Raw genomic sequence first — 27,485 nt, forward strand, 5'->3', positions numbered from 1 at the left:
AGCGTTGCATTTAGTTTTCCTGTTAATCAAACATCGTTTCTCTGTCTAACTAATATCTGTATTTTCAATCCATTATTAATAAATTATAATTAATCGAACAAAATTACACCTTTAATATATTCCGATATTACATTACCGTGATGTAATATTTATCATGCTTATTTTGTACGTAAAACGAATCGTTGGAATATTCCCGAAGCTAACGAAGCATTTCCCAAAAGTTAAACCGAAGAGATTAACGCGAATAGTTAAGTGAAATTTTTCCATTAACTTGCTGACCAACCGGCAAATAAAAAATCATAAAAATTGTTTCAATGTGTTGAGGTCACGCATAACTTCTTTTTTCATTGACGATTACCAAACAGGTAAAATTTCGAAATTGTACGAAGGCCACGTGACCAGATCGTATTGGAATTTGAAGTGCATGGAAAAAGACAACTCGAAGTACAAACCTTGAGCTGTACTACTCGAAGTACAAACGTGAACTAATGGATGCAGAAAAGCAATTAACGCCAAACATCCGAACAGCATCTTGGAGCCCGTCATTGTTCTGAAATAAAAGAAGTGACGAATTAAAAAGACGCAGGACTAATAATAATAAAGGAAACTTAGTTCGTATTATAAATTGAATTTACATCAGAAAAGAAGCACGATCAAGCGAAACAGATCGTAGAAATGACAAATATCATCGATATACGTTTCAGTGTAATTTCACTTTTGAAAATTATTTAGTTTAATACGATCGTATTCATCGCTCCGAAACTTTCATTGTGCTGCAATTTGTGCTGCGTCTTTTTAATTTCTCTATCTTTCTGTGTTTTCGGAAAAATTACTTGAAAGATTAAGAATTGCTTGCCTTATTTTATTTTCGATTAGTTAGGATTTGATTATTCCAGGTAAGGTTTATTATTTATAACAGGTTTTATCACTTGTTTATTATTTAGGAGTTTGTTATTTTAGGATTAGTACCTTTTAGGATTTCTTATCCTTCGAGTTTCTGTTTCAGATATCTAGGTCTATTTCAAGATGTTTTATTACATTAGGATTATTTATTCGATTAAGATAATTTAAGAGTTTCACAATGTACAAAGAAATAATCGCGTGAAATTTAGATTTATGCTTTAAACGTATTAAACACGCGGTAATTTCAATGTCTATAGCCTCGAACGTGTTCTGATTAGTTGTGTCATTGTCTGTGACATTGAAATCACAAAAATCCATTGCAAGTGTGCTGTCATGCAATGTGGATGTAATTGGGTTTTTTGGGGTTAGGTTGGGGTTAGGTTGTATCATCTGATTTGTACAGTACTGTTTTAACGCAAGGACAGGAAAGTTATTATATATTTCCCGTCCATTATTTGAATCGTTGTGAAGTGTAACGAATTATATTCGATTCGAGGAGATGTTAATGAATTAGCCATTTCATATGTAATTACATGGAAATAAAAATCATTGCAAAAGTAATTGATCTAATGACAACGGAATTTCCAATATTTTTTTGTTTCGTCACCTCTTTTTCGTAATATATCTTTTATAGGTACGTGATTTATTAATCGTTCGAATGGAAATAATTATTCGTATAATATTCAAACGATTCTAGCCATAAAATAAATTAAAACGATACCTGTCAATGATATGCAATCTGCGTATGACGTCAACCTCGATCTATGCTTATACAAGAAATTTTATCAATCAATGACTAGATATACAATAATCAAATATTATAAAATTTCCTGAAAACCTTTAGGTGTTAATATCTTTAATATTTGCAAGTTATTGTTTAGCGCTAATTAGTTAGAATGTAACAAGTGGTGTACCAGAATTGAGATAATTAAGCCACACGAACAATCTTATTTAGATCTTTTTAATTTTTTAATTCTCTTTTGCTCTAATACTTCGTAAAATTAATCTTCATTAGCTACTACACTTCATAGAATAACAAGAGATAATTTTTCTTATATAACGTTTCATTCATAAAATCTATCATTAAAGTATATCTTCATAAAAATATCATTCCATACTAACGGTATATTTGGTGTCATACGAGATAACAGTTACCAGTGATGACATATGTAACTTTATAAAGATATCTCGTTTTATTATATATTAAAAGAATGTACTCATTGCTGCTATATTTCAGATGAAAAAAAGGCGGCAACGATTTTACAGTAAAATCGTTCGTTTACAACTGATTCATTTACATTTCATGATAATACTGTGCATTCTGAATATGCTATGATTTGGTTTAAAATAATAAATAGTCCATTCTTGCATACTATTGCTCCAGCTTTACTTGTATTTTCGATATTGGTATAAATAGAAAGACAATTAATGTCGTTCGAGTCTATTTTCGGATCATTTATATTACGTTTAATCCATATAGTTATCATATGAGACATAGTATCGTAAAATTTGGAAGAATAAAACGTTCGTACAGGAAGTACATTTTATAAGAACTCCAACAAATCTGCGTGTGCACCTAAAATACAAACTGATAGTGATAGTGATTGTTCATAAGTTTATATACATTATCTAATGTCAATCGAAGGTATCAATTCTTTTTCTCCATAAGAGTACTTTTTCATTTATATGTGTTCAAAAATACATGTGTTCAACCGTGAAGCATATGTCACCTACAACGAAAAAGAGTTTTCCTATACTTAATATTTCCTTTATATACCTATGAAAGTCTATTCTTCGCGTAGTATGAAATTATGAATAAATCTGGAATATTGTTCAATCTGAAAAGAAAAATAACTTATTGACATCATTCATTGATACGAGATTCAGAATGTTTGTTTTGTCTTGCAGAAAAAGAAGGCAGCCCTCCCTTTCTTTTAATGTGAAATAGAAAGCGAAAATTTGAAAACAGATTTTTTGGAAATTTACTTGCAAATATCGTTTTCAATATCGTGATTTTCTTCCCAATGGTACTGTACTTTCAAATTTTCCAGTATCCCTCTAAAAACAAAAAGTCGAACCTCGTTATTGTTAACGTAGGCATTACAAGGAAGCGAAGTATTAGAAAGCAGCTCCTTTTTATTATGGATTTCTCTATAATCATGTAAATAAGAAATTCCGGAAATTTTTTCCTCAAGAATTTAATTCTTGTGTTTTGATTGATAATTATTACACTGCATACTAACTTTTCGCATACTGTTCGCGTCTAACAGTTTCCTAATAATAACTACTTCAAAATTACATATGTTCTTGCACGAATTCAAAAGTACGTATGATACAATTACAATTGATTCTAAAATAATAATTATTTAAAGATATTAAGATACTAATTAAACGTTTCACTGTATTTCAAAATCTGGAACAACAAATTTTTATTTATAAAAAATGAAACTGTCTTTATATATTCTTTGTCACGATGCTATTTCTTATTACCGTGTCGACATTTTTTAAAATTCATTTTGTTATCTCTACGCAATATGAAAATTCATATACTGCTTAATATTTTTTGCATATTATCCATCCACCGCATGATATCTTCTGAAAAATCAAAATATTAATGTTATATTATTACAATGCTTCTTAAATATCAATTTTTGACAAATTTGAAATCCAATATATTTTGCACAATTATTATTTATCAAAAAATTCCAAGTTAGTAACTTTCTTTTCAAATGGCAAATAACATATACTTTGACTTACCTGTAAGTTTTTGTTCCTAATCATCATTTCCTCTTATAGAACATCATTATTGTTCTTATAATTACTACCAGTGTCATAGATATTGTAGTGGCTACAACTGAATTAATAGAAAATGATAAATAACTGTGTATAACACTAACACATAATTGTGTATAACAATGACACATAACTTTTACTTACATATCTGTCGATAAGGGATTACTTACTGTGATATCCTGTTGATGTTTCTTAAGGCACTTGATTAGGTGCGATACGGTATCATTCCTTATGGTATACTGTAGATAAGTATTTTAGAAAATAACAAGAATAAATCTAAATTATTCAGAGGTTCCAGTTTCGGCTTAGACATAAATACAGGACCATTTGCAAAGAAGAAAGGGTGCGTTTCTACAGCCTCGTTATAGTAACCATGAATACCAATCTCTGAATTACTGGTTACTAAACATAAATATCCTATAAAATTTAATATATTTCTTTAATTTTTAATACATACATGAGTTAGTAGTTCTAAATTATGAATCATCCTACCTGTGATATTACGCTTTTCCTTATAATATCATCACTCGAGTGAACAACATTAAGATCATGTAAACCATGTCATCCTATCTTACTGTGAAGATACTTAGTTATGTTATCTAACATTATAAAAATATCATCAAATTCAAGTCCTTTTATTCACATCACATGGCCACGACGATCTGGTTCTTCGTTATATAATGTTCTAAAATTTGTCGTATATATAGGATGTACAAACCGTGATATCAAGGTATCAGTTCTTCCTTCCCAAGGGACAGTTTCATTAAAATTCTGATAGAATTAAAAATTAATTATTAATATTCTAACAATCATATATGTTAAATACGTTATAGTCAACGATATATACCTGAGCGAATGTAGGGGTGATTCCTTGATAATTATAAATGTCATCAGCCCACATCATTGTGCCACTTCTTTGTACTCCAGCCTCTAGATTAACAGCCTAAACAAACATACGAAATTTTATAGAAGCTGTACAAAATATAGTATATATGCGCAATATTGAAGCGTTCAAGGGGATATAAAGGTAATGTACATCACATACACGTGTACTCTCATGCAACAAAATACAATTAGATTTAATAGTATAAGCTCTTTTATTCATCATAATAGATTGGAAATTTAAGTGTCTTACGAGGGTGAGTAAAAAGTTACCCGCTCTGTCGGTGTAGAATTTATTTTAAGCAATTGTCAAAAAAGACATACATCATTTTTTGACATAATCACTCGATTTCTGTATACACTTTGTCCATTTGCCGAAGGACCTTTGTATTTTCTCATTAAAAAATGTTTTGGGCTGAGCTGCGAACCACGAATGCATCGTCGTCTTCACCTTTTCATCAGCTTTTTCGGCATCCATCTCGCACAAACTTTTTAAAATCCAAATCTGTCGTGCACTATTGCATAAGCAGAGCCGTGGCTGATTTGCAAATGATTTGCCACATTATCCAGTGTCACTCGTCTATTCCATAGAGCATAAGTTCATGAGCACGTTCAACGTTGTCATCGTGGATGTGGACGGGCGTCCAGCTGTTTTTTCATAACACTTGTGCGATCTTCTTTGAACTTTTGTGCCCATTCAAACACACTTCGTGACAAAACACTTTCTCCATAATGTGCATTAAATCTTTGATAAATATAGGCATCAAACATAACCTCCGACCACAAGAAACGAATCACAGCATCCTGCACTGTTTTCCTGCAAATCACCATTGCAAAGCGCCATTACTCGCGCAACGGTCACAAACGAATTGACGTAACACAAAGAAACCTGCGCAGCAGCACTGAACAGATATTGACGTCATACGAAGAGTGCAGATGGATCAATACGATCGACAGAAGTTTTAACTATCTGGAGTGCGGATAAATTTTTACTGAGAGTCGTATAGGAATCTATAATCTGTAAGTACACCTTTGGCTGAATGGAAATTTCTCTTACATATAGTCAAAAATGCTGAAACTGTGTATTGAATTGGAAAGTGATAAAAAATAAGTGAAGTTTCGAGGTTGCATGTGATTGCATGAGTACACAGGACGTTTTTAGCGAATAAAAAATAATTTTGAAAGACACGAGACTTATCTTGTATTTTATGCACTCTCTGTGTCCGAATTTCCAGAAGCTCTCTATCTTATGAAGTGTTTTAGATTAGCCGGAAAATTTTGTACGTACGTACAAGAAGTATACGATCTAAGTGGAATATTCCATTATTCTCTTGATACAACAGAAACGAAATTTACAGAACTTCTCAGAAAGTTGGTTTATTATTACCAAATTTATAGAATTAATATACGTTTATCATCTTTACATACCTAAGTCGTGGAGGTTTATCGTGCGTAAAAAATTAGTGTCGTTTCAAAGTTACATTTCGTACATTTTAAGCCTATAATTTGTAACGTACAAAACAATGTAAATTTGAGCTGTTTCTTATCTCCACAATAAGAAAATCCAACTTTACGTTTTTTACACAATGATATTTATGGAACAGTAATATCATATTATTGCATCGCTTGGAGAATGAAGTCAAGGTACGATGTGACCCTAGTATAAACGCTGGGATACCCAGCTGTGCCGCACTTATAAGCATAAGACACAATACCTATTAAATACGAGGTTAATTCATGTTGTATCAGCAGTGGTCCGCCGCGGTCAGCCTGAAAGGATCGTTAAATTTTTAATCAAAGATACTGAAATATATCGATCGAATTGTATTGAAATTATACTTATATACAGTAATAATCTTCTATTGATTTGTGTATTGAAATACTCCAATTTATAACGTACATGTTATATGTATTTTGAGCAAAACTAAGATTAGAAGGAAATTAGATTAAATACCATAACGAGGTGTGAGAAGTGGGCAAAACTATTAAATTGTGTTTATCTATTATTTTTAATGTTTAAGACGTCGATTTGATGTTAATTCGAATCGACGTGTCTTCAGATACCGTATAGTTTGTAGTAACTCAGTAACTTAATTACCGTACAAGAATCCTCTCCACCCTGAGCATGTTCGGCGCATATTATACCATCAGTGATATCAGGTGCATTAGGAAATTTGGAATAAGCTATTTTGCATTCGGCGTTCTTAATCACTGGCATTTGTACTTCCATTAATGCATTACGTCGTGGTCGTCCTACGAAGAAAATAAGAAAGATATTTAAGACTGGAACTATTTAATTTTATTATAAAATTGATATCACTTACTATATCTTAATGCTCCCGATCCAGCAACAAGGGGGTTATAGCCGACGAAGTTGCTCTTTCGTAGGGGCTCTTTCGTACAAATGGGATATACGTACCCTGAAAAATAAAAAAATAAATGAAAATGCAGGAAACGAATGACCAAAAGTATGAGAAAGAATTATACACGCTTTATGACACAATATATGTGTACAGTAAGAAATTTCAGGATATGATACTTCAGTAATACTCAATAGCATATATATATATATATATTTGAGGACTTACTCGAAAATGGCACCTCCTCCACCAATCTAAGAATGACAATATTATGATTGTGTATGTTTTCTATTCCATCCATATGTGCACAATGTGCTGCGGTCAAAACATGCCTAGCCGATATCAGGGAACCTCCGCATTTCCATAGTGGTTTGTCTGGGTTTCGGGGATTACGAAAACCTAATGCAACGATCCATGGCCAAGCGCCTAAAATGCAATAGTCATAGTTGTGAATATACATAATTTTTTCTCACATAACGGGTAACAACGATTATTACCTATTCGATATTCGATCATACAGCAGACGATAAGTACATACGTACAAATACTCTGAAATAGAGATTTGATAAAGACAGAAATTAAATTTTTATTCCAGTGGAATACAAATTATTAAATAATTCTATATAATTTCTATTTGAACTATACTGAACTATAAAGTTCAAACGTGTAATTTCTGCCCTAACAGTTTTTGATCTCTATCCATATTATTACTCCTATATCAATTTTTTATTTCAAGCAAAAAGATACTCTTCCTAACATGAAGTAAAAGAAAGAAATAATTCAAGTTAATAAGTAAAGTTACTACCGATAAAATCATAGCATTATTATTTAGTCTAATTGAAATGTACATTGATGTGCTGTTTAATGCCTTTAAAGTTCATTCTTTGCAGTAAATGGCTTATTATTAATCGGAAAGAAAGACATAAAACGTACCAAGTTCAGCTGGTTTACCATCGACCACCCTGGTATGAGAGACGTTGCTAAAACCACAGTATGGTGGTCGCAAAGCCTTATACTTATACACAGTTTTTATTAAAATTTCTCTCTTCTCTTTGTTTGGATCGTTCGGACAGCAAACGATCGTAACATTGCCCTGGTATCTGCACACTGATCGTCTATAAAAATCGGTGGCTGTACGGTACTGTATCTGCCATATTTCTTGCAGAGGTTTACATTTTCTGTAGTCAAGGCACCTGCCTTCTTGATTGTCCGGTGTGGTACATTCTGGATCAAACAATTTTAAAACATTTATACAGTTCAAAGATGCGTAAGAAAGCGACACCGATTACTCAACTTTCGAAGTAAAAGGCCGATCAAGTCCACCGGATTGCCCTACAGACACGTATTAATCCGTAAGAGTTAGTCATCATGTTGATAATAATTATCTAAAGAAACTTTTCACGTGAAAATATAAAATTTTAATTGATTAGATATTGTGTTAGCCATACTTAAGAAAGAAAATGAAAATGAATGAAATGAAAGAAAAGGACTACCTTCAACCTCATGTTTTAAATAAACACTTTGTCAGTTTTGCGGTAAATAAATTCTTAGGAATTCAGGACAGTTTTTAGTGAATCATTTTGTTTCGACCGTTCGCGGAGAGACGCGATCGCGAGATAGCACGTCAACGAGAGTTGTAAGTTCCCGTTACGATTAAATAATCGACGCCACGAACTGATCGATCCCCTTATTTCGATTATGATAATAAGGGTAGTTCAACGAAATTCCACAGAATTAACACAAATAAATTAATGTTTATTTCAACAACTTATTAACTAGAAAGATATAAATGGAACAAAAAAAATGTAACTGCGTTTTGGTTGATAAGTAATGCGCGACATACCACATGTGTTGACGGTTCGACATCTCGAAAAGTTCTGAACGCCTTTCGATTTTTTTCGTTTTTTCTGGAAGGCGACCCCCACTACGTTCGGATCACGCCACATTCTTTTACGCGAGGTAAAATACGGGCCACGAGTCGACGTTTCTGGAAGTCGCCCTGCTTAATGAACCATGCGCTTGCCACTACAATGTTTGTTTGCCGGGCAGACACGACGATCCGTCTGCGACATTATAGTGCCGCGATCGATAGTTAAGAATATGACCTATGGTAAGCCGCATGGCGTAACATTCTCCCCCCGTTGAGAGGGTACCGATCAAACTAGGGAGGTGTGGTTGAAGTTCCCATCTTATTTCGTCTCGGTGGCTAGTTGTTCGGGTTTCTCGAGATCGGGTTGAATTGGCAGTGGGACAAGCCTTTTGACGCCCCGATCCAAAATGCTCTTTGCCGTCTGAACTGTAGCTGTCCGGATGACACCATCGGCGCCTGGATGAATCTTGATAACTCGGCCCAGAGGCCAATGCATGGAGGGAACGTTGTCCTCTCTGAGGATGACGATTGTGCCCTTTTGGATGCTGTGTCCACCCTTGCTCCATTTATTGCGGTTGGTTAGCTCGTTCAAATACTCCTTATGCCAGCGGTTCCAAAAATGTTGTTTAAGCTGTTGGATATGCTGCCATTTGGAGAGTCGGTTCGATGGAATGTCCTTGAAATCTCGATCACGTAAGCACATTAATGAATCGCCAATGAGGAAATGTCCGGGAGTGAGGGCTAGGAGATCATTTGGATCGGTGGAGATAGAAGTTAGAGGGCGGGAATTGAGGACTGCTTCTATTTCTATGATAAGAGTATTACGGTGTTAAGCTCATATGTTTCTGTTTCTCCACTCGCGCTGCGCCATAATATCCTTTGATATTTCCGATCCTCTGGTCGTACGAGGAATTGCCGATACAGGAATTTTCTCGATGTCGCCAGTGAGTACGTACTGATGAGCGCGGAATCTAATTAATATGCAAAATAAATTGTGAATTGATTCGAGAATATAGGATTTCCCCATTTTCATGATTATCGTGATTTTTGTATAAATATATTTTTTAAGATACTAATAATTAGGTACTTATAAATTAGTATTATCAATTATTTTGCATTTATAATTCCGCCTCTAGTATAAGTGTTAATTGAAAACTAACTTTATGTTTGAAAAAGTACTAGCAAAGTCGTTGAGTAACAAGCCACTGATGCTAACACAAATAGCATTGTCGTAATTAAATATTTCTAAATATTCATTTTTCATTTTGAACCTGTAGAAACAATTTATTATATATACTATTAGCTAAGTAATTGCATATTTAATTAAGTCGAAATATAAAACTTAGTTATTTTAATAATTTAAAAAATAAAAAACTGACAAACATTTCAATTTAATTTATGGTTGGAACAAAAGACAGTTATTCTTCATTAATTGAAATATTGCAATGCAGAGTACTTTCCAAAATACGCCGAGAGTATTCCTGATGGTGAAACGAGCGTTGCTTCATCGAACGCAGCTAAAGAAAACAACATCTATGTAGTTGGTGGTACGATGCCTGAAATAGAGGGCGCTAAATTGTACAATACCTGTACTATTTGGGGTCCCGATGGAACTTTGATAGCAAAACACCGAAAGGTAAGTAATATATTCCTTTATGGCTTTGAATTTGAAAATATTGGGGCGAAGAAAGTGACTCTATCTAGGAATAATTTAGGAATATACATATGTACATACGTATACTATAACCAATTCTATAATTTACGGTTTATAAAATACGTTATGATACGGGAAACGCCCATTTTTGTTGTAATGTGTTTGTGTTGTATAAATTTTTCACATACTTAAAATATTATTATACTTATTTTTTCTCCTTTTTAAACATTATTAAATGATAGGATTTTTTAATAAAAGAAAGTGATAAAAACGCTGTCAGTTATTAAATAAAAAATAATTAAAGTTTAGGAGTTGGTAACTTTGATATTAAATTACAAAAGTTGCAGCAATAGAATTAGCGACTACATTTTTATGTTATTAGGTACATCTATTCGACATCGACATTCCTAATAAGATTACTTTTCGAGAGAGTGATTCACTCAGTCCTGGTAACTCCCTAACGACGTTCGATGTGAAGGGCTGCAAAATAGGTATTGGCATTTGCTATGATATTAGATTCGAGGAAATGGCACGCATTTATCGGAACAAAGGTACAGTAACTTAATCGATCAATACTTAACTAGCAAAAAATTAAATATCTTTCTTAAATATATTCTATATAAAATTAATATAATCTGTAACTCTGTATAAAAAGAAGCTTAATTTAAAAAACCAGTATATTTGCTGAAAATGAAACAAATAAAAGAATTAAAAGCACAATAAGAGGACTGTCCTCGCATATTCAGAAATGATGGAATGTGAACCGTGCAACTACGAAGTTAATTGGTATTCGGTGGCTTCATATTTCCTGCTTCTCTGGGTTAGGTTGCCAAATGCTGATATATCCAGCGGCATTCAATATGACCACTGGACCACTGCACTGGTCATTACTTCAGCGTTTCAGAGCGAATGATAATCAATTATACGTTGCCTGCATATCACCGGCTCGTGTTCCTTAAGCAAGTTACGTCGCATGGGGACATACACAGTTGACCAATCCCTGGGGAAAGATTCTTTACGATTTGGAAACTCAAGAGAATATGGCAGTCACCGATATCGGTAATTTACAGCTTAAAATTAAAAGCGAGAGATCCATGATGTAATTAATTTTTAGTCTCGTTAATTTATCGATTTAGCCATCTTCCTCTGTATTTGTTGAATTTATTAGTAAGCATTACTTATTACTTCGTATGTTTCTTTTTTCTATCAGATCTAAAAGTTGTTGAGGAAGTAAGGGCTCAGATACCTACATTTTCTCAGAGACGTACAGATTTGTACGACACTGTCTGTAAGAAGGAGTAACTCTACACTAAAACAGAAAATGTTTTTTTATAATATTTCTACTACGATATCCTTTTTTTGTGAATTATTACTAATTTCTTATCATTTGTACTAAATGAATGACTCAATTAAGAAAACCAAAACGTTATAAATAATAATCTGTATATCTTGTGTATCAACATGTAATTGGATATTATAATAATATAGGAATGCTATAATAATATAGGATAATAATATAGGAGAATAGTAATATAGAAAAAAACTACATGCTTTTAAACACCTTTAATATCGATCACATAAATTGTTATAATTCACAATGATTACGCATACATAAAAGACCCCTTGATAGTAAAATTTACGATCAAAAGGCAATTACGTATCGTTTAACAACATTTAATTTATAACACCTTTTAAACATTTAGACAGATTAACACATAACACTTCTTATATAGAAACATCAATTCGAAGTTATCAGCTTGGAGAAATTGGTCGATTAATACCTGTAGATTGTCTGTCTCGATGAAAGACTTAAAGAGAGCAAAAACATGATAATGCCGCTAATATAATATTCCTTCTTTCTTGTATCTGTCTGCCTCTCAGGTCGATTTACTAATTACAATAAGTAATTTCGCCTTCTTTGCGCTCTCTTTTAACGCATTCGAGACCGAAAGAAATTCATATCAGTCAGTAGGCAAGGGTATAATATACATATTTTATATATAACTTACGTAGTAATGTATATATCATGTTAATTTCATATTTTTTTCAATATAGAATTATTATATATATATATTTAACTGTACATAATACATTATAGAATAACATAGTATATAATTTTATATTTTAAAAATATGAGGCATACTATTTAAGATTGTCATCGATTTAAAATCAAAGTATGAAAAGAATACCCTGGAGAGAGTAAAACACAGAATCATTCTAACTAAACATTCAGATCGTACCGACACCTAGGTATCGTCTTACAATTAAATCTCGGTCTCGAATGGATTAAAATGAAATACATACTTGCAGCTTCAACATCTTCAATATCGAGAAGATTCAAACTTTACAAATAAATGTAAATTGCGATGTAAAACAACGCGATGTAAAAAGGGAAAAAGGAGGAAAGAAGGAACAGGGAAGCAAAGAGAAGAAACGAATTTTTCATTTTCTCTTGCCAGGAATATAAGATGCTAAGTAATCTTCCTAAGTAATCTCCTCCAGCTTTTTCTAGTTTGATCAATAATTATTAGTACATGTTAGGAAAACAAATAGAATTTTTGTTCTCAAGCGAGGTATAATCTAAATTTTGTATGTACACAAAAATGTTAAATATCTGTAATAAACATGGTATAATCAATTTTTTTACATAAAATTATATTGTATAGGCTATTGTTATTTAAACATTTTAAATTGGATGAAGAAAAAAAATGACGCAAATAAAACGTAGGACATTTTAATTAAAGAGACTAATATAGAGATTTATCTACTTAACTGTGATTAAATCATCTCCACTTAACGCTCTACCTCTTCTATTAATTATGCTTCGTTAAACTATGATTACAGAGGATGGGTTTTTTGATAAAATGACATTCTGACAAATATATATAGATCGATATATATAGATATAGATAGACAAATATATAGATTCTTACAACAGTAGTTATGAATGAACAGTAGTTATTGTATCAATTCCGTTCTTCAGAAGCTTCATTTGTGAAAAGACAATTCGCCAGAATATGGATTCACTGTAGTTATAGCTATAGGATTTCAATCTAGTTGACAGACTTGCTTTACGTAGAGAATATCTGTCTCTTGTTCTACCTTATCGCGATTCTCTCCTCATCTTATACGCTTTGTCGAGCAAAGTAATATTGGCATATATCTCGGCTCTGGTTACAATCATTAGTTTCCGCCTAAACGGTTAGAATCACATAGCTCGCGCTCTACTCTCGTTTATTCAACATTCAGGCCATATGGTCGCATGCGACGAGTTTTATGTTAATTCCGACCGATTACAATACCTTTCTTTCGTTTACAAGGAACGACGAGACTGGCAGTTGCGTGATTTCCAATGCAAAAGCCGCGATATCTGCACGATAACCTAACCTCAACCGATTTTGTTGTACTATTCTTACGTGGACTTCGTTTGTACCACTTTCGTAACAAAAATAGAATACGTAGAACACAGCATTCCGTTATGCGATATTGTCGATTCCTAACATCCGAAAAATCAGAGATAATTTTTTCCCTACAGTTGTACATTTGTGTGAAAAATTACGAACGTAAAGTTGTTTGGTGCATGCACAGTCCTCCCCTCCGCTGCATTTGCGTGGACATGCTAGAAAGATTCACTTTTCCACGGTGAAACTGTATGTATTATAATTTCATTTTTACAAAGGTCGAACATCCTACTATGCATAAATTTAATATTAATATAAGCAGGTTTCGTGTTAAGTATTACATCTGACGTATAAGCACACGTGTGTACGAGCCTTGGTTTTAAATGTCTTATAGTAGACACCGAAAAGATTATTCAGTTGGATATCTGACTCAATATCAATATTTTACTAGGAGATAACATGTTAAGAACACGTTGGTGGATGGCATGGGAGATGATGAATGAAGACATACTTCTGTGAGATACATAAAATAGTAGTCAGAACGTATTTTGGCGCTTGGGGACAGCAACAGCTTTTTTTTTTTTTTTTATTTATTTGTTGGAATTACAATCAATTCTCGCGTTGAGAATTTTCAGTAATTTTTCTGGCGTGGCGCAGTGACATGGCTGTTTATTTACAATAAGTTAATACTTATTATAGATAGGTATAATTTATAAGTATTATAAGTAAGTGCATTAGCTTAATTTGGATAATTAAATGAATCTAACGTTTAGGTCTAGCGGGTAGTGCCTCTTCAGCCTGCGAATCTGGTCCGTCGTATCGAGTAGTCCAGTGATTAGGGGGTTTCGGTGTTTCTTGACTCTTTTGCTATATCTGTCGCTATATTTTGCTATTTCCTCTTTGACTGTAGGTATCTTGAGGTCGCGATGGATGGTTTCGTTGGTAACATACCAAGGTGCGTCTATTAAGGCTCTTAGCGTTTTCGATTGGAATCGTTGTAGTATTTCGATGTTGGAGTTACTTGCTGTTCCCCATCGCTTCCTATATCCCTATATTCCGTACTTGCTTCGCTTGGTACTTTTATAATTTTCGCAGTTACAATAAAAAATTTAATTCTTAACAGATTAAAGATTTAACCTCTTGCTTTATAGTGTACAATAATTTTTTTTTTTTTTTTTTTTTTTTTTTTTTGTATAGGTTATGTGATCCATAGTTTGGGTAAGCAGTACACACACACACACACACACACACACACACACACACACACACACACACACACACACACACACACACACACACACACACACACACACACACACACACACACATTTACGTGACAAGCTTTCATTTCAATCTATAATTGAGATTAATATTTTATCAGTTTCTGTTCGTAACAACATCGAAGTAGTCAATAAGTTTGAAGAGTATAATTAAGGAAGCTATGAAGCAAGAGGTTAAGAACAAATTCTGAAAGAGTTTATGTACAACTCAGTAGTACTGCTTTACATTACTTTGCGAATTACTTTTCAAGCATAAAAATAGTTTAACAGCCACTTATAGTTACTTCCTTACCATTACATTCATTAAATTCGTTTGATTTTGTAAACTAAATAACCACGCTGACCAGTCTCTTATTTAAAATAGAATTATTTTGTCATATATCCAACAGTTTACTTTCTCTTCGTAAATATTATTAATAATTTTATCAATTTCGTATACTTCCATCCTTCGTATAAGTGACAATAAATCAGAAGAGCTTCATAGCAATATTGAACAACATACAGTCAACTACAGCACCATTAGATACATCCACCATACAGTCAACTACAACACCATTAGATAACAGCAATACAATAGATTATTATTTTCTACGTGTCATTGATTCATCATCATCATTTTCCATTTTTTTAGCATATGTAAAAACGTATCTGACGTAATCTTACCTCGCTCTTTGAGTACAAAAATCCATTCAAATGAAACAAAGGGAAAAGAAATAAGAAAACAAACACTCACATACGAATCTTCATTACATAACTGTATGTACTCCTCGAGGTATAATTACTCAGACACGTTACAGCGTACCTTCTTCGTTCCCTGATGGCTGATGTTGATCGTTGACGTTTATAGTGAAAGAATTTCGTCAACGGCGCCATCTGGATCCCTGTTGAAAAATTAAACTAGCCGCAACAGCACCATTAAGCTCATCACCCAGAGTAGCTTTTGTTGCTGAGTCGTGGAGGAATTATTATCATCAACGACATAAACTTTACCAGTTCCGGTAATGTTCTTCATGTGATCCAGGCATTCGAACTCGCAACATCGCTTTCCAAGACGAAATTTTTTGCATGTCTGTAGTAAAAAGAAATCGAATCTGGTCCGTCGTATCGAGTAGTCCAGTGATTAGGGGGTTTCGGTGTTTGTTGACTCTTTTGCTATATCTGTCGCTATATTTTGCTATTTCCTCTTTGACTGTAGGTATCTTGAGGTCGCGATGGATGGTTTCGTTGGTAACATACCAAGGTGCGTCTATTAAGGCTCTTAGCGTTTTCGATTGGAATCGTTGTAGTATTTCGATGTTGGAGTTACTTGGACAGCAACAGCTGGTGATACTGTCATACACCTCCATTTATAAACTTTCGAAAATCGATGTGACCTTCAAACTTTAGTGTATTCTGTTTCACAGCACAAAATGTTTCCGAAACGTACGTTTATTGTTACAATAAACTTGACTAGTGGCTCTGAAATACTATCCTTGAAAAAACAATGGGGAAATTGGAGCAAAAGCAGAAGGAAATAAACAAAGACCTTGTTGGTTCGTAAAAATAAAATATGCTACAGGAAAAACTTTTTCCAACGGATTGAGATGCGACAAGCTTTAAAAGCTATGACGCGAATCGAGCGTTTGTCTACAAGAGCGCATTTTCGGTGGATATATATGTCGGAATGACATTGGGGATAGGGTTGTCGGTGTTTGAGGAGTCTTCATTGAAGGTAGCCATCGTTGCGGTGTAACGAAGATACGATTTATTGACACAGGTATGAATAACACAGGTTTGACAATCTACCACGGCGGTGAGACGTCCGCGACACTAGTGACAATGGTCTCCGGTTCGATAACGAATCCGCGGCCAACGGGATGACAGATGGGCGTTCTCGCTGAATCTAAGTCTGATTCGTAAAAATAATTGCTGAGCGTAAAGACGTTACTCTTTGGTCGACGGGAGCGCGTAAAAGAATGCCCGTCCCGTCCCGATGATGCCACAGAGGAAAACTATAATGGGGTGTGTCTAAGGACACGAGATCATCGGATTCGTCGAGGAAAGCCTTCGTTTAGGAAGTAAGGGAAATTGACGTTGCTGCTAATTGGTCAATCTCCATATCGGTGGTTAGAAAAAGATGGTAGCCGCCCTCGAGGGAAAGTTGCTAGTGGGAGACGCCGCTCGTTGAAAAATATGTCTCCCCTATCTTCCCGTAGTTGGGACAAAGACTGTTTGTCTGTTTGAAGGACTTTAGTTAACTAAACCTTAAGATTTATAACGGGCCCTCGGGCTAGCCGAACATGTACTGCGGAGACGCATCGACATCTGGCAATCATCTTACTCGAAGAATAGGGTCTGCGTGTGGCGAGCCACGGGACAGAAACCGTGGGAATGTTTACTGTCGCGTGTCGCCACGAATATTTCTTTTAAGGAGAGCTATAGAATTACTCCATACCTTTGTTAGGCAAAGCGTTCATCCCTTGACCGCGGCTACGTTGGGCGACAGACTGTCACCTCGAGCCAAAGCTCACCGTCACTAATCTCGAACAATTACAATCGGATTGAATAACTACAATAGTTTAGTTACAGTTATAGTAGACTTTAGATTGCAATGTTGCGGGGCTATCCAAAGGTTCCGGTGTCCTTTCATCTCCGACATATAGATATACATGTATATGTGACGAAATATACTAAAGCAATATTGACCCTTTGTCGCTGAAAGTATCAAACTACAAAACTTCCTTTCAAATTTTCAGAATAAGGAAATCAGGATCATGATAAATAATTGGAACATAATTAAAAATAATATATCTTCTCTATAAGATAATGAATACATTGGTTCATTTAATTTTTATGGATATTCAAACGCTTCTGTGAAATAAAACGTCAAGATTATAGAGTATAAAATTCATAGCTATGAAATAACTAAAACTCTGATGTATTATTAAAAATATACGTTAGGTTGTATGTAGTGATACATACAAAGATTACATGTACAAACCCATAATTAACACAATGCTACCGCAACCATTCTGCAATCTACCTTGCCCAAAACACTCTTCCAGTCACCTCCAAACTCTTCAATTCTCTCCACCTAACCACCCACAAACCATTCACAAACATGCAATTCTCGATAAAAGAAGAACTTATCGTCAGTTGTCCTTAACATCTCGTTCATTCATTTGGTCCCTATCCCCCTATTTCCTCCCACTGTGATGATCGCACTACATTTTTCCACGTCTCTATTCTATTCTCTGGATGACCTGAATTCTCGAGCAGTCGAGTGACGATTGATCTGTACAATTGATCGATTTCTTTTTACTACAGACATGCAAGAAATTCCGTGTTGGAGAGCGATATTGCGAGTTCGAGTGCCTGGACCATCTGAAGAACGTTACCAGAACTGGTATAGTTTATGTCGTTGATGATAAGAATTCCTCCACGACTCAGCAACAAGAGCTACTCTGGGTAATGAGCTTAATGGTGCTGTTGCGGCTATTTTAATTTTTCAACAAGGATCCAGATGGCGCCGTTGACGAAATTCTTTCATTATAAACGTCAACGATCAACATCAGCCATCAGGGAACGAAGAAGGTACGCTGTAACGTGTCTGAGTAATTATACCTCGAGGAGTACATACAGTTATGTAATGAAGATTCATATGTGAGTGTTTGTTTTCTTATTTCTTTTCCCTTTGTTTCATTTGAATGGATTTTTGTACTCAAAGAGCGAGGTAAGATTACGTCAGATACGTTTTTACATATGCTAAAAAAATGGAAAATGATGATGATGAATCAATGACACGTAGAAAATTATAATCTATTGTATTGCTGTTATCTAATGGTGTTGTAGTTGACTGTATGGTGGATGTATCTAATGGTGTTGTAGTTGACTGTATGTTGTTCAATATTGCTATGAAACTCTTCTGATTCATTGTCACTTATACGAAGGATGGAAGTATGCGAATTGGGAGAAGTCAGGTTGAGAGATGCAAGATTTATACGCTCGTTCTGTCAGTTATCCCAGTGTCTGTTACGCGATAGAAAATGAACGAACTGAATAATAAATGCATTATCGGCATGAAGATTGCTTGATGTAGGCCACCGCTTTTTTTCTATCCTTCCGATACCATTTTTCTTTTTTTTCTTTTTTTGCGAAACACTTTGCTAGTCGTGAGAAGCAGCAATTCCCTTCTGCGAATCAATTACGGTTCACGAGAAATTGTATTATAGCCTGGAACGTATTCAAATTATCTTCAATTATTCTCGGCTGTTTCCATTTCCATTCGTCTCTTACGTAAGTACTCGTTTGATGTACGTACATAGTGAGACAATAATCGTTAACACCTTTAATGTCTTCAGTATTATAGAATAAGACGCGAAAATACGTTGAAACCTGACTTTTAGATTCGCGAGACTCTATAAGGCTTCGAAAGTCTCTTGTTTCAGGCCGAATAAAAAATTGTAGATGAAGAATTACATTGCGAGGTCTGTTAAGGAAAATTTTAAATCGTATCGTTGTAATAGGATTATTTCAGCGAGGGAAATTACGTGTTGCGTGCGAAGCCACGAGCTTTCTTTCAGGCTAATATACATAATTGTCCTATCGAACTTTCCATCTAAACCGTTGCGCTCACACGTGGATTTTGCATTTCAATTTTCTTACTTACAGTCCAGTCCAGTGAGACCAAGTTAAATTTTTCAGCCCTCCGAGGTAGAATATGTTTTATAGAGAGACGTACAACGCCATGAAGGGGAGACAGATCAATAAATTGGGTTATCTTTAAATTACTGACAATCATTTCATCGACGCGGTTTCACCGACACCGAGTCCCCCGGCAACGTCTGTCAAAGCTTATTTACCGATACACTGAAATCAACCACAATCATTTTACCGACCTCTTCCTTTGCTGACAGTTATTATACTCGCTGTCATATGTTATCGTTGATTATACATCTTTATTTACAAATTCGTTCCTGTGTATAACGAAACAAAGGAAGAAACGAAAATGATACGTTTCATGACGCATTGTTAAATTATTAATTAACGAGAGTTACATATCTACATGAATGCTTTGAAATGTCAGTTATAATTCATGAAAATGGATACAAGCCATTTTACTATACATAAATAGAATTATAAAGACATGTTACGTACTAATGCTTTTACGAAATATATTTCTGTATACGTTTGACGTTTCTGTATTATTCCTTATGTGCTTTCTGCTCTTGTGTTTAGCTCGTCGGAAGTAAAAATACGTTAAGCGAATCAGCTAATCTATTCGAGCGTTTCAACGGCTCAGTCTTCTCTTATGCAACTACCAAAAGAGAAGATAAGTCTTTGGTTATACAACATTTCATAACGTCCAAAGTAACGGGGCACTAATTAGTTGCAACTTTAAGACAGACCAGATATCAGTCATCGTCCGTAAATACATTTATTACGATCGTTTAAAGTTTAAAGAAACACCGTTATAAAGTCGTAATACGAGACAAAGCGAAGAGAAAGTAAACTGTTGGATATATGACAAAATAATTCTATTTTAAATAAGAGACTGGTCAGCGTGGTTATTTTGTTTACAAAATCAAACGAATTTAATGAATGTAATGGTAAGGAAGTAACTATAAGTGGCTGTTAAACTATTTTTATGCTTGAAAAGTAATTCGCAAAGTAATGTAAAGCAGTACTACTGAGTTGTACATAACCTCTTTCAGAATTTGTTCTTAACCTCTTGCTTCATAACTTCCTTAATTATACTCTTCAAACTTATTGACTACTTCGATGTTGTTACGAACAGAAACTGATAAAATATTAATCTTAAATATAGATTGAAATGAAAGCTTGTCACGTAAATATATATATATGTACTACTTACTCAAACTATGGATCACATAACCTATAAAAAAAAAAAAAAAAAAAAAAAAATTATTGTACACTATAAAGCAAGAGGTTAAATCTTTAATCTGTTAAGAATTAAATTTTTTATTGTAACTGCGAAAATTATAAAAGTACCAAGCGAAGCAAGTACGGAATATATGCGGAATATGAATCGCTCAACGAACCAAAGAGCGGCTCAGTGACAAAATTAGTAAAGTAAAGACCACAAATATTACAACATTATATTCTACCACAAAATAATTCTCTATACAAAAAAGGTACACAACGAATCGATTTTTCACAACGATAAGAGTCAACAGAACCAATCAAGACCAGACGAGACTCTCATAAGACAACGATATCAGAGGGATCAAATCAGCGACTTCAATCTATGTTACAGAGTATAGTTATCAAGAAAAATTGCTCTTTTCATGAAAAGTATGGTAATGATACTCTTATAACACATTGTATATCTGACAGTCGGATGTGCCCGTGGCCATCGGAAATGTAAAGACGACGCTTTTAGAAAGTGATAGCGCCATCGCGTATTAAAAACGCGTTAGAAGAAGGACGGTTTCGCTATCCAAGGCGAATCGAAAAGTGTGCGTGTTGCGAGAATCAGAGTTGATCGAGACGTCGAAGCATAGAGTCGTTAGAATTGAGTTGCGAGTGTTGTCGAGTGTTAGAGTTGCTAGTGAGAGAGAGAGAGAGAGAGAGAGAGAGAGAGAGAGAGAGAGAGAGTTACCAAATAGTTGTCAAGTTATTTGTTGTAAATACGAGCGTTGCATTTAGTTTTCCTGTTAATCAAACATCGTTTCTCTGTCTAACTAATATCTGTATTTTCAATCCATTATTAATATATTCCGATATTACAAGTGGGGGCTCGTCCGGGATTGAATAAGACAGAGAAACGATACGATTTAACGGAGCTATTTCTGCGGGAGTAGAAAAGAATAGAATAAAATGGCAAACGTTGAAGACGAACGATTGTCGGGTGAAGAGGATTTGACGCTGGAGGAGCTGAGGAGTAAGCTCGCACAGATGAATCTGCCTATATCCGGTGCGAGATCAGTGCTGGTTGCCAGGTTGAACAGAGCGTGCAAACCTGGTCGATCTACTCCTAAGGATTCGAAGCGTGGCGAAGAACCAACAAACCAGCGAGATCTAAGAAGCAAGCAGAGAGCCGAACGCAGTCAAGAGGGAGAGGAAGACCTCGAGAAGCTGAGGACGAAAGAGCTGAGAGCGCGTCTCGTTAGCTTGGGGTTGAAGGTAACGGGAAGAAAATCCGAACTACGCGCGCGGCTACAGGCGGCCCTAGAAGGAGACGATGTATCGTCGGAAGAAGAGAGCTCCGACGAAAGTGAAGGCGAGGACGATAAACAAGGCGCGCGAGAATACAGGAGAGGCACGCGAGCGGTGTATCAGGACCGCGATGAGTAGCAGCAGAAGGTATGCGTCGGTTCGATGTTGAGTCTTAAAGACGTGGAAGACTCATTAGAGAAATTCAGCGGGGATGATCTGCTGAGGGTAAATCAGTGGGTGGAAGACTTCGAGGAAATGGCAGAAGTGTGGGGTTGGTCAGACGCCCACATGGTGGCCTATGCTAAGAAATTACTCGCAGGCTCCGCTCAAGCCTTCGTACGACAAAAACGATGCGCGAAGTCCTGGGCAAAGCTAAAAAAGGCGTTGAGGAATGAGTTTGAAAATGTAGTAAGCGACCAACAGATACATGGCGAGTTATCCCATAGAAAGAAGAAAGCAGATGAGAGTCTGCAACAATATATGTATCACATGTGCGGGATTGCAAAACAAGGAAGGGTTGATACGCAATCCTTGATAGACTACATTATTCAAGGCATTCCCGACGAGGTCGCGAACAAGACTGTGCTATACGGAGCCAGGAATATCGAGCAATTAAAAGAGCGTTTCAGGCGCTACGAAGCGATAAAAAGAGATATGGAGATGAGGACGAAATTTGAGGAGCCGAAGAGTAACAGGGTAAAGCCGGTGGCGAAGCTGTCCGAAACCGAGAGGAACAAGGAACCCGGTCGATCTGGAGATGCGAGGAAGACGCGATGCTACAATTGCTTCAAATGTAGGGAGTACGGACACATCGCATCAAGTTGCGACAATTTGGGTGAGCCCTCAAAAAAAGTTTACAGCGTGTTTCGGTCGTTACAAACAAGGCGTGGTAAGGATGTTAAGATGGAAAATTTCAAATTGAGCGCGTTGATAGACACCGGTAGTGAGCTGACTCTAATGCGAGCAGATCAGCATGTGAAAATCGGAGCGCCCAGATTAAGTCGGGAAATCGTTGGATTTGGCGGTGTCGGTTCCGGAAGGAATTTTACGCTCGGGAAATTTTCCACGAACATTATTATAGACAATGAGTCGTACTGTATAACCATACACGTAGTTCCAGACACAGTGATGCAACATTCGCTTATTATTGGCGCAGACTTTTTGGACACTGTTGAAATAAGTATAAAAGGGGGAGAATCTTTTATTAGTAGAATAAAGGACGAAAATCCCGATGAGTGTCCGGAAGTCCTCAAGATAGATGTAGAGACACAGGCGAGTGAGATAGATTTGTCACACGTTAAGGACATGCAACATAGGCTAAAAAGAGATTTGAAGAGAACCAAAGCATTGCTAAGAGACGCTCAAACGATGCTGGAGAGATCGAAAGGTGACTCGACGGGTAAAGCAGCTTTACGACAGCTGAAGAACCAGTTAGAAGATGCAGAATGCGCTAGAGCAGTTGCAGTTAAAGCGAAACAGGCACTGGAGCAAGAACCGAATGAGACGCAGGCTTCGTTGCAGGAAGTACTGCGGCAACGTTCCGAAGCAGAAGATCGTGTTAATGTAGCTAGTCGCGAACGAACTGAGCTACTGTCGCAATTGGAAGAAAATAAAGAAGAGTTAGCAGAAGTTTTGAAGAAGTATCGGGCAGCTGTGCAGCAAGTGTCGGAGGAACGGAGAATAGTGGCAAGACACGTGGTGATTGGTAAAGTGGACCAAGAGATGGTGTCCTCGTCGGATTCTTGCGGCCAGCAGGAGGACTTAGCGAACATCACGAGGAGGAAGAATCTGGCTAAGGATGTTGTTGATGATATTTGCGAATTTACTGAGAAGGATAGCGTTGCGGGTGCGAGGGTTGTTTCAAGTTTTCGGATAGACTCGAAGAGAGTGAATGCAAGGCGAACGAAAAGACAAGGGAAGTCGCACGTGCGGAATCCCTACAATAATATCGATATACAGAGGATGTGGATGACGAGGACGACGATGGGATTGTCGAGGACACGATGAACGTGAAGACCTTCGAAAAAGAAGAGATCATAGTCTCGGTAGATGGTAAGTTGTTAACGTCTTCCATGTACGAACCGAGCCTACGAAAATGTCACGATGCTGCCACGACGATCAAAGCCCCTGACAAGAGTGAAATGGGTAAACAAACAACGGAGAGGAAGATAGAGGAAGAGCGAAAGAGGAGCAGTAGCATCGAGGACGAACAGGCCGCGGTGTTCCAAGAGGAACGAGATCAGCTGCGTGCGGACGCAAAGAGACGGATTGAGGAGATCCAAATCCGAAACAAGCGGGCGTATAACAGGAGACGCAAGAAGGCGACAGCATACAGGACGGGAGATCTAGTGGCAATCGAGAGGATGCAGAGGGGTCCCGGGCTAAAGCTGCATCCGAAGTTTCTTGGACCGTATCGGGTGATAAAAGTCCTGCGAAATGACCGATGCATAGTGCAGCGAGAGGGGGAGCACGAAGGGCCACGTACAACTTCCACGGCAGCCGATCACATGAAATGGTGGAATGCTGACGATAGTGATGTAAGTGCGAGCGGCGCTGATGAGCACATCTGAGGGCAGATGTGATTGTCAGGAAAGGCCGATTGTAATATCGTAGAATAGCTTTGATTGGAGATCGGCTGAAAATAGAAAAACCGTGTACGTCGTGTTTCTGTGGTTCGTTTACATTTAAGAGTGCCTACGTGACTAAAGGCACGTAGTTGGTAGTTCTTACATAGGTATGAGGGAAACAATAGACAACGTTAGAAGAAGGACGGTTTCGCTATCCAAAGCGAATCGAAAAGTGTGCGTGTTGCGAGAATCAGAGTTGATCGAGACGTCGAAGCATAGAGTCGTTAGAATTGAGTTGCGAGTGTTGTCGAGTGTTAGAGTTGCTAGTGAGAGAGAGAGAGAGAGAGAGAGAGAGAGAGAGAGAGAGAGAGAGAGAGAGAGAGAGTTACCAAATAGTTGTCAAGTTATTTGTTGTAAATACGAGCGTTGCATTTAGTTTTCCTGTTAATCAAACATCGTTTCTCTGTCTAACTAATATCTGTATTTTCAATCCATTATTAATAAATTATAATTAATCGAACAAAATTACACCTTTAATATATTCCGATATTACATTACCGTGATGTAATATTTATCATGCTTATTTTGTACGTAAAACGAATCGTTGGAATATTCCCGAAGCTAACGAAGCATTTCCCAAAAGTTAAACCGAAGAGATTAACGCGAATAGTTAAGTGAAATTTTTCCATTAACTTGCTGACCAACCGGCAAATAAAAAATCATAAAAATTGTTTCAATGTGTTGAGGTCACGCATAACTTCTTTTTTCATTGACGATTACCAAACAGGTAAAATTTCGAAATTGTACGAAGGCCACGTGACCAGATCGTATTGGAATTTGAAGTGCATGGAAAAAGACAACTCGAAGTACAAACCTTGAGCTGTACTACTCGAAGTACAAACGTGAACTAATGGATGCAGAAAAGCAATTAACGCCAAACATCCGAACAGCATCTTGGAGCCCGTCATTGTTCTGAAATAAAAGAAGTGACGAATTAAAAAGACGCAGGACTAATAATAATAAAGGAAACTTAGTTCGTATTATAAATTGAATTTACATCAGAAAAGAAGCACGATCAAGCGAAACAGATCGTAGAAATGACAAATATCATCGATATACGTTTCAGTGTAATTTCACTTTTGAAAATTATTTAGTTTAATACGATCGTATTCATCGCTCCGAAACTTTCATTGTGCTGCAATTTGTGCTGCGTCTTTTTAATTTCTCTATCTTTCTGTGTTTTCGGAAAAATTACTTGAAAGATTAAGAATTGCTTGCCTTATTTTATTTTCGATTAGTTAGGATTTGATTATTCCAGGTAAGGTTTATTATTTATAACAGGTTTTATCACTTGTTTATTATTTAGGAGTTTGTTATTTTAGGATTAGTACCTTTTAGGATTTCTTATCCTTCGAGTTTCTGTTTCAGATATCTAGGTCTATTTCAAGATGTTTTATTACATTAGGATTATTTATTCGATTAAGATAATTTAAGAGTTTCACAATGTACAAAGAAATAATCGCGTGAAATTTAGATTTATGCTTTAAACGTATTAAACACGCGGTAATTTCAATGTCTATAGCCTCGAACGTGTTCTGATTAGTTGTGTCATTGTCTGTGACATTGAAATCACAAAAATCCATTGCAAGTGTGCTGTCATGCAATGTGGATGTAATTGGGTTTTTTGGGGTTAGGTTGGGGTTAGGTTGTATCATCTGATTTGTACAGTACTGTTTTAACGCAAGGACAGGAAAGTTATTATATATTTCCCGTCCATTATTTGAATCGTTGTGAAGTGTAACGAATTATATTCGATTCGAGGAGATGTTAATGAATTAGCCATTTCATATGTAATTACATGGAAATAAAAATCATTGCAAAAATAATTGATCTAATGACAACGGAATTTCCAATATTTTTTTGTTTCGTCACCTCTTTTTCGTAATATATCTTTTATAGGTACGTGATTTATTAATCGTTCGAATGGAAATAATTATTCGTATAATATTCAAACGATTCTAGCCATAAAATAAATTAAAACGATACCTGTCAATGATATGCAATCTGCGTATGACGTCAACCTCGATCTATGCTTATACAAGAAATTTTATCAATCAATGACTAGATATACAATAATCAAATATTATAAAATTTCCTGAAAACCTTTAGGTGTTAATATCTTTAATATTTGCAAGTTATTGTTTAGCGCTAATTAGTTAGAATGTAACAAGTGGTGTACCAGAATTGAGATAATTAAGCCACACGAACAATCTTATTTAGATCTTTTTAATTTTTTAATTCTCTTTTGCTCTAATACTTCGTAAAATTAATCTTCATTAGCTACTACACTTCATAGAATAACAAGAGATAATTTTTCTTATATAACGTTTCATTCATAAAATCTATCATTAAAGTATATCTTCATAAAAATATCATTCCATACTAACGGTATATTTGGTGTCATACGAGATAACAGTTACCAGTGATGACATATGTAACTTTATAAAGATATCTCGTTTTATTATATATTAAAAGAATGTACTCATTGCTGCTATATTTCAGATGAAAAAAAGGCGGCAACGATTTTACAGTAAAATCGTTCGTTTACAACTGATTC

The 27,485-nt window shown here is 35.7% G+C and overlaps 3 protein-coding genes and 1 pseudogene across 10 annotated transcripts; 2 read left to right on the forward strand and 2 right to left on the reverse strand.

The window, feature by feature from the left end:
• LOC126877722 (omega-amidase NIT2-A-like) overlaps window positions 1–27,485 on the forward strand; it is a 50,619-nt pseudogene that overhangs the window by 13,334 nt on the left and 9,800 nt on the right.
• Window positions 5,530–11,984, forward strand: LOC126877720 (omega-amidase NIT2-A-like). 3 transcript variants are annotated; one of them, XM_050640292.1, is made up of 5 exons: window positions 5,530–5,598; window positions 10,260–10,444; window positions 10,845–11,013; window positions 11,452–11,521; window positions 11,673–11,979. In XM_050640292.1, exons 2-5 carry the CDS (start codon window positions 10,361–10,363, stop codon window positions 11,686–11,688), a joined length of 339 nt encoding a protein of 112 aa, XP_050496249.1. In that variant the 5' UTR covers window positions 5,530–5,598; window positions 10,260–10,360; the 3' UTR covers window positions 11,689–11,979. The 3 variants fall into 3 exon arrangements, with proteins under 3 accessions (XP_050496249.1, XP_050496248.1, XP_050496250.1); XM_050640291.1 differs by having other exon boundaries at window positions 11,288–11,984; XM_050640293.1 differs by lacking the exons at window positions 11,452–11,521; window positions 11,673–11,979 and adding an exon at window positions 11,139–11,239.
• LOC126877721 (venom serine protease Bi-VSP-like) lies at window positions 6,554–7,528 on the reverse strand. The gene is made up of 3 exons (XM_050640294.1): window positions 7,436–7,528; window positions 7,167–7,364; window positions 6,554–6,998 (listed from the first exon to the last, which is right to left on the reverse strand). Exons 1-3 carry the CDS (start codon window positions 7,452–7,454, stop codon window positions 6,895–6,897), a joined length of 321 nt encoding a protein of 106 aa, XP_050496251.1. The 5' UTR covers window positions 7,455–7,528; the 3' UTR covers window positions 6,554–6,894.
• Window positions 7,573–9,623, reverse strand: LOC126877719 (venom serine protease Bi-VSP-like). 6 transcript variants are annotated; one of them, XR_007695268.1, is made up of 3 exons: window positions 8,782–9,596; window positions 7,787–8,270; window positions 7,573–7,690 (listed from the first exon to the last, which is right to left on the reverse strand). XR_007695268.1 is itself a non-coding variant. In XM_050640290.1 (3 exons), the coding sequence occupies exons 1-3, from the start codon at window positions 8,882–8,884 to the stop codon at window positions 7,665–7,667; spliced, it is 420 nt and encodes a 139-aa protein (XP_050496247.1). In that variant the 5' UTR covers window positions 8,885–9,598; the 3' UTR covers window positions 7,573–7,664. The 6 variants fall into 6 exon arrangements, 2 of the variants coding, with proteins under 2 accessions (XP_050496247.1, XP_050496246.1); XM_050640290.1 differs by having other exon boundaries at window positions 7,872–8,162; window positions 8,782–9,598; XR_007695269.1 differs by lacking the exon at window positions 7,573–7,690 and having other exon boundaries at window positions 7,698–8,053; window positions 8,112–8,270; window positions 8,782–9,623.

This window comes from Bombus huntii, unplaced genomic scaffold (assembly GCF_024542735.1).
Source record: "Bombus huntii isolate Logan2020A unplaced genomic scaffold, iyBomHunt1.1 ctg00000228.1, whole genome shotgun sequence".
NCBI classification, from domain to species: domain Eukaryota; kingdom Metazoa; phylum Arthropoda; class Insecta; order Hymenoptera; family Apidae; genus Bombus; species Bombus huntii.